This window comes from Chaetodon auriga, chromosome 7 (genome assembly GCF_051107435.1).
Source record: "Chaetodon auriga isolate fChaAug3 chromosome 7, fChaAug3.hap1, whole genome shotgun sequence".
NCBI lineage: Eukaryota > Metazoa > Chordata > Actinopteri > Chaetodontiformes > Chaetodontidae > Chaetodon > Chaetodon auriga.
This window is the reverse complement of record NC_135080.1, coordinates 935001-942500: the sequence shown is the minus strand read 5'-3', so window position 1 is coordinate 942500 and position 7500 is coordinate 935001. Positions and strand designations below refer to the sequence as shown.

Genomic DNA, 7500 nt, shown 5'->3' with positions numbered 1-7500 from the left:
CTTCATTTCAGAGGGAAATATTTGACTTTTTCCTCAACTAATGACACAAAATGGAGAAAGTGATTCAGTGTTGTTACAGGTTAAAGTACTGAGCAGCATGAAGTCATTAAAGTGATGAACACGAGTGCATCAATCATCAGAATCTGTACGTATATCTTTATCAAATTAGCCAGAACTTTTTCTACTTTTGGTACTTTAAGGGTATCCTGATGCTAATACTTTTGTACTGCTTGAACGCAGTACTTGATGCTGTATATAAGTATATGTACTGTATACACACAGTTTGTGCAGGGAGGGACTTTTTTTAAAAGAAACGTTCATGTTTGGTCTCTTCAGGTCTGAATTTCAAAGCTCAGTGCTGCAGTTTGTTCATTCTCACCTCTCGCTGGGATCAGCTGAAGCTTTTAATGCAGTGTGTGTGTGTGTGTGTGTGTGTGTGTGTGTGTGTGTGTGCGTGCGTGTGTGTGTGTGTGTGTGCGTGTGTGTGTGTAATACCTGCAGTGATGAGTGTCTCAGCGCTGCAGTGGAAGTGAAAGCTGATATTCTGCTGGCTCACAGTTTCAGCCTCAGTACTGGGTGAACCTCTGTAATCCCATTAATGCTGCCTGAGGTGAAGGTGTGTGTGCTGTGTGTGGACAGATTGGCCTACAACATAAAGAGGCTTAGAGCCCGGATCCACATAAACAGTGCAGGCATTAAGGTTATGGAGCCAGGTGGAGGATTAGAGCCGATGAGCACGCGAGTATCACCTGAGGTGACTCCACCACAACAAACGCTCAGTACGTGAGGCTAGCTGTTAGCAACATGCTAGCGCAGATTCCCACCAGTTCCACCTTGAAGCACCGACAGCATCTCACCTGTGTTTACAGGTGAAGAGCGCTCTGTGCTCCAATTGGTCAGTGTCACCAGTACGTCATCTGATTCGCTGGTCTCTGAAAACTAAAAACCTACAGTCATTGATCTGCCCTGCCTCCACGCGCTGACACTGACCCACCGAGCCTCACTTCTTTCCTGACCACACTTTAGCAGCTGGAGGTGGGATTTGAACCAGCAACCTTCAGGCTCGCCCTGCCGCTGCCTCTCATATCCTCTCTGCTCTGTGTCCTACAGACCAGACGACAACAAAGACAACAACAGACGGCTTTCAGTAAAAGTGTGTGCAAATATATTTCCATTTCCTGTCATACAAACAACCATAAAAAAGTGAATCATTAACCATAAAAATGAACAACTGTGAAACACCAGACTGAAAATTAAACAATGTACAAAATCTCCTGCGTGAAAACAGCGAGAACAGTGAGAACAGTGCACGTTACACATCAAACTTCAGGCGCCGACGTTCGTCATGTTCGTCACGTTCACGACGCTCCGACAGCTTCAATCATTTGGTAACGAGAAGGATTAATGAGGAAGAATTATTATATACACAAAATGACTGAATTTATGGTCAACAAAGATGATAATCCATCAACACATTTAGTATTTAGAAAAGTCAACCCATATGGTAATCAATAATCAATCAGTAATGATTAAAAATCTCATGTTCAGGAAGGCATTAGTGTGTCTTAACGGTTGTAAAAATAAAAAACATGAAATAAAATGAAAGTGTAATCAAGTGATTTAAACATTTCATCCTGACAGCTCCTCAACTAGCTAACTAGCTAACTAACATGGCCAGAAAATATGACTGAAGAAAGAAAATGAATCAACCGGGACTTTCACTTTTTAATGCATGGGCTAACCCGACATGTTTGTTAGCCACTGAGCTAACAGCTAACTAGCTAACGAACACTGCCAGAATGTAAGACAGAACAAAGAAAATACATGAACTGAGACTTGCCTTTTTTTAATGTACAGGCTAACACATTTGTTAGCCAGTGAGCTAACAGCTAGCGAGCACGCTAACCTTAGCTTTTAGTGTCTAGCTAGCTTGTCATTACAAATGAGGTGTGATGAAATGAATTTCTGCATCATAACACACTGTAGTTTCTTCATGAGGAACAACAAACGTCACGTCTTGTTGCTAACTTTAGCTAATGTTAGCATAGCCTTTCTGTTGTGTACAAAGGGACAGCTATCATGCTAACACGTCAGGTTGTATTATTGTATTTAAAGCTATTTCTTCCTCCGTTCTGTCTCCAGATGACTCCTCATGTCTTTGTTGTACTGAACAGTTTGGTGTAAATAGTGAACCTGGTGCTTTTCGTGTGTTTATATATATTTTATGCTGTAAATATTCTGATCATATTTGTCATTTCTGCCAATAATCAAACACTGTTTACACACCTGAGCTCATTCAGTGAGTCTGACACCTGTGAGCTGCTGTAATGCCTTTCCTTGTGTTTTAAAAGGTAAAGTTTTGCTGTTTCTCAGCTGATCTGAGCTCAGTGTTTCTCTGCAGGTGTCGTCCAGTGACGTCGGGTTAGTTTGCTAAAAACAATCACACACACAACTGTTTCCTCTTCTACTGCACAGCTCCACACGACTCCAAACACCTTCCTCCCACTGAAAATAAGCCACCAGACTTTTCCTTACAATGAACATCCGGACAGTCTGCAGGGCCGGAAGCCGGCCTGGTTCGCACTACCAGGCTAATCAGAGTTAGCCTGGAGTCTACTTCTGTTTCAACCTGGGCTAAACGGGGCTAGACTGGCTCAGACTGCATGTCATTTTATCAATCTTTGTACGTTATTCATTAACTCCCTCTTCATTTTAATAGTGAACAAGTGTCCCAATGAACACTGGAGACTGAGACCAGGATCAGCTGATGGTGGACATTACTGAGCATATACTGACTCGAATTAGTGGATATTAAGCTAATTAGCTGTTATAAAGAAGCAGGACTTTGGACCACAAATCATTCTTTTTTATCTAAAAGGTAGAACATCATCAGTGTTTGTCTTGAATTATTTGGTACATTACTTCATGTCAGGATTCGAACAGGAAACATACGTTGAACGCGATGAACCATCACCACACCTGAACGCACGAAGGAGAGACAGCTAATGTTAGCGAGGCCACATCCTTTCCGTAAAGACAAACACGGCACTGAAAACAACATCCAGAGGGAATCAGTGCTAACGTAAGCAAGCCGGACAAACTAGCTAGTTAACCTAGCCTGCTAGCTTCCACATTCCAAGTGATGTAAAATCTCAGCAGCACAAACTGGGAACGTTATAAAGAGACAAAGAGATAAAAAACGAGCTGTACGACGACACCGTGACATTAGTCCCGAAACGGTAAAAACGGTAAAAGTGGTAAAAATGGTAACGTCATCATATTTCCTCACACAAAACTTTTTTTTTTCATTTTGAGCTGGTGTCACTTTCTGACACCATCAGCTGATGCTGGTCCTGGTCCGTCGTGGTCATTACAACAGGAAGTGTTTTGCTTTTCTGTCCCCCAAACTGCAGGACAATGTCTTGTCACCCCCTGACATTTAAACACAGAGAATAAGGACTTCAAGTGCACCGTTAGGGACCAGCTGTGACCTTTAGTGCAGTCCTTAAGTCCAGAACATCTAAGCCTGGTCAAGTCCAGTTTGTCAAATCTGGTCCTATAATAAAGCCCAAGCCAGTTTAGCCTAACTTAGTTTAGCCCAGTCTGCCGACACGTAGTCTCCATTGTCTAGACCAGTTCAGACTGGTCTAATCAAGCTGGGTCCTGTCCGGTCCGGCGCGGTCTGGCCTACGCGGCCACGCAGTGGTTCGGTCTGCGGGACATGACGTATCCTCTCCTGCAGACGCAGCGGAACGAGCCGTCGGTGTTCACGCAGCGAGCGTTGACGCACGGGAAGTCCACGCGGACGCCGTCCTCGCACTCGTTTATATCTGCAAACACACACACAGAAAAGGTTCGATGAAGGTCAGTCAGTGCGAGGAGCTGATTGGTCAAAGGTCAATGCTAACGCTAACGTCTCAGCGTACCGATACACGTCATGGAGGTCATGTCCAGCTCGTATCCTTGGTAACAGTCACAGGTGTATCCCTCGGCAACGCGAATACACCTGCCGTTCTCACAGCCGTGCAGTATCCCACAATCCTCTGCTGCGCTCAGGCCGGCGTAGGACTCATAGCGCCCTGAAAGACGGGAAGAAGACGTTAGCATGTAATGAACACGTTTCGCACATGTTCACACGTGAACAGGACGACTGACGTGTCACCACTCACTCTCAAACACCCTCCTCGGTGCTCCTCCTGCTCCTCCTCCTCTGCTCCTCTCAGTAAAGGGAGGGAAGGGTGGGCCCGGCCTCCACGCCACCTCCTCCTCCTCCTCCTCCTGCTCCTGGTAGGGAGCGCCGGGCAGAGGGGCCAGGCTGAGAGGAGACCCCTCGGGCCGGGACGGGGGAGGAGGCCGGGCCCCGAATGCCCTCTCACCCCGGGGGTCCAGAGGGAGGCGGAAGGACGGAGGTCTGGGGGGAGAGCCATCGGAGGGGCCGAAGTCTCCTTCAGAGTAGTAACCAGCACTGAGAGACAGACAGAGGGACAGACAGACAGAGGGACAGACAGATTGAGACAGAGAGAGAGAGAGACAGACGGACAGACAGAGGGACAGACAGACAGAGACAGAGAGAGAGAGAGACAGAGAGAGAGAGAGAGAGACAGACAGAGGGACAGACAGACAGAGGGACAGACAGATTGAGACAGAGAGAGAGAGAGACAGACGGACAGACAGAGGGACAGACAGACAGGGACAGAGAGAGAGAGAGACAGAGAGAGAGAGAGAGAGAGACAGACAGAGGGACAGACAGACAGACAGACAGAGGGACAGACAGATTGAGACAGAGAGAGAGAGAGACAGACGGACAGACAGAGGGACAGACAGACAGGGACAGAGAGGGAGAGAGACAGAGAGACAGAGAGACAGACAGACAGACAGACAGACAGAGGGACAGATAGACAGGGACAGAGAGAGAGAGAGAGAGACAGAGAGAGAGAGAGAGAGAGAGACAGACAGACAGAGGGACAGACAGACAGAGGGACAGACAGATTGAGACAGAGAGAGAGAGAGACAGAGGGACAGACAGACAGGGACAGAGAGAGAGAGAGACAGAGAGAGAGAGAGAGAGAGACAGACAGAGGGACAGACAGACAGACAGACAGAGGGACAGACAGATTGAGACAGAGAGAGAGAGAGACAGACGGACAGACAGACAGAGGGACAGACAGACAGGGACAGAGAGGGAGAGAGACAGAGAGAGAGAGAGACAGACGGACAGACAGAGGGACAGATAGACAGGGACAGAGAGAGAGAGAGAGAGAGACAGACAGACAGACAGACAGACAGACAGAGGGACAGATAGACAGGGACAGAGAGAGAGAGAGAGAGACAGAGAGAGAGAGAGAGAGAGAGACAGACAGACAGAGGGACAGACAGACAGAGGGACAGACAGATTGAGACAGAGAGAGAGAGAGACAGACGGACAGACAGAGGGACAGACAGACAGGGACAGAGAGAGAGAGAGAGACAGAGAGAGAGAGAGAGAGAGACAGACAGAGGGACAGACAGACAGACAGACAGAGGGACAGACAGATTGAGACAGAGAGAGAGAGAGACAGACGGACAGACAGACAGAGGGACAGACAGACAGGGACAGAGAGGGAGAGAGACAGAGAGAGAGAGAGACAGACGGACAGACAGACAGACAGACAGACAGACAGACAGACAGAGGGACAGACAGACAGAGACAGAGAGACAGAAAGAAAGAGAGACATCAGCCTGATGATGATGATGATGATGATGATGAACTCAACAGAGGCTTCTCTATAAACCTGCTTGTTAACACCTTCAATGTTTTTAATTATATATTCATGCTTTTATTTTCTCTGTTGTGTCTATCAGCTGTTTTAACTTCCTGCTAATTTACGTGAAACCAGTTTAGAAACAGTTTTCAGAGGCTGATCAGAAACTTTCTACTGATGAAGATCCTTACTGTCTGAAAACAAACAGAAACATCAGAAGATGCTTTTATTTTGAAGAGCATTATAATGTAAAGGGTGACTGAACATCTAAAAACTAGAGCTGAGCTGAGTTTAAAATCTGAGACTTCAGACCAAAAGGTGACAAACATCAGCTGAGCAGGATGGACGCGTCTCACCTGTACTCCGGCCTGCGATAGGCTCCATCCGGCAGGCTGAAGGTGGCCGGCGTCCTCCCTCTGAAGCCGGACCTGCTGCCCCCTGCTGGAGAGTAATCGTCATAGTCTGGACTGAAGTCTCTGCCGGGAACCACGGCCGGAGGGAAGGAGTCCGGACTGTAGGGAGGGAAGAACGGAGGAGCTGAGGAGGACAGAGAGGAGGACAGAGGAGGAGTTAAATGAGTGAAAACACGTTTCAAAAAGGAGACGAGCGGATAAACTCACCTGCTCCTCCTCCTCGTCCAGCTCCTGGTCTCACTCCTGTTTCTGGTCTGCTGGATTCTGGAAAACTCTCAGGAAACAGAGGAACAAACGAGCTGCACAGGCTGGCGTAGTCCTCTGCAGGCAGACAGACAGACAGACAGGAAGTGAGTTATTCACCAAACCCAGGTTTACAAAAAGGTCTCAAACCTGCAGCCGGAAACCAGGGAAAAATGTCCCTTGTCCCTTTCACCTGAAAAGGAGGCGGACCAGGTGAGGAGCTGCTTTAAAAAGGTCATTCATGCATTTATTTCATCCTAACTGTTTGTTTTCAGGATTTAAAACTAAAAAACGATCTCAGGCCTACAGCCGGTACAAATCGGATCGGACCACATCAGACCACATCAGACCACATCAGACCAGTTCCAGACTCTTCAGGGTTACCGTCAGTTCTGGGGTCGTGGTTCATGTTTTGCCGCTGAGACGTAAAGCACGTCTTCATGCGTTTAGCTGGTGAAGTGTGTCCTGTGGGGGACTCACCGGAGTCCGTGGAGGGACAGAGGGCGCACTCCATCCCCCAGCCCTCCCCATACAGACAGCAGCAGTCCATGAAGGTGACCTGAGCCCCCAGCAGAGGACTCTGACAGACCAGGTCTGCGGTGACGTGCTGCCAGCAGACCGACAGGTTCTCATCTGGAGCAGAAAACACAGTTTGTCTCACATTCACACGGCTGCTCACAGGAGGAGCGACAGGCAGTGATTGGAGGAGGAGCAGGAGGAGCAGGCAGGTGTCTTACCCACAGTGAGGTGGGAGGAGTTGACGCAGTTACGCTGTGTGTCGTCGAGCACCAGAGGAGGCTGACAGCTGCAGTAATACGAACCAACGGTGTTCACACACACTCCTCCAACACAGCTCTCCTCCTCACACTCATCATGATCTGACACAGAGACAGAGACAGACAGAGGGACAGAGAGGGAGACAGACAGAGGGACAGAGAGGGAGACAGGCAGAGAGGGAGACAGACAGAGAGACAGAGAGGGAGACAGACAGAGAGGGAGACAGGGGGAGAGGCAGACAGAGGGACAGAGAGGGAGACAGGCAGAGAGGGAGACAGGCAGAGAGGGAGACAGACAGAGGGACAGAGAGGGAGACAGGCAGAGAG

The 7500-nt window shown here is 48.3% G+C and overlaps 1 protein-coding gene across 1 annotated transcript in view; it reads right to left on the bottom strand.

Moving 5' to 3' along the window:
* Positions 1-1712: 1712 nt before the first annotated feature.
* The window catches only part of ltbp4 (latent transforming growth factor beta binding protein 4), a 33360-nt gene continuing 27572 nt past the window's right edge, over positions 1713-7500 (bottom strand). Inside the window, exons 31-37 of the mRNA XM_076735008.1 lie at positions 7135-7275; positions 6878-7030; positions 6362-6475; positions 6098-6278; positions 4170-4465; positions 3927-4079; positions 1713-3830 (exon numbers count right to left, since the gene is read on the bottom strand). Of these exons, the coding sequence (XP_076591123.1) occupies positions 3688-3830; positions 3927-4079; positions 4170-4465; positions 6098-6278; positions 6362-6475; positions 6878-7030; positions 7135-7275 (1181 nt within the window). The 3' untranslated portion in view covers positions 1713-3687. The remainder of the gene's footprint in view (positions 3831-3926; positions 4080-4169; positions 4466-6097; positions 6279-6361; positions 6476-6877; positions 7031-7134; positions 7276-7500) is intronic.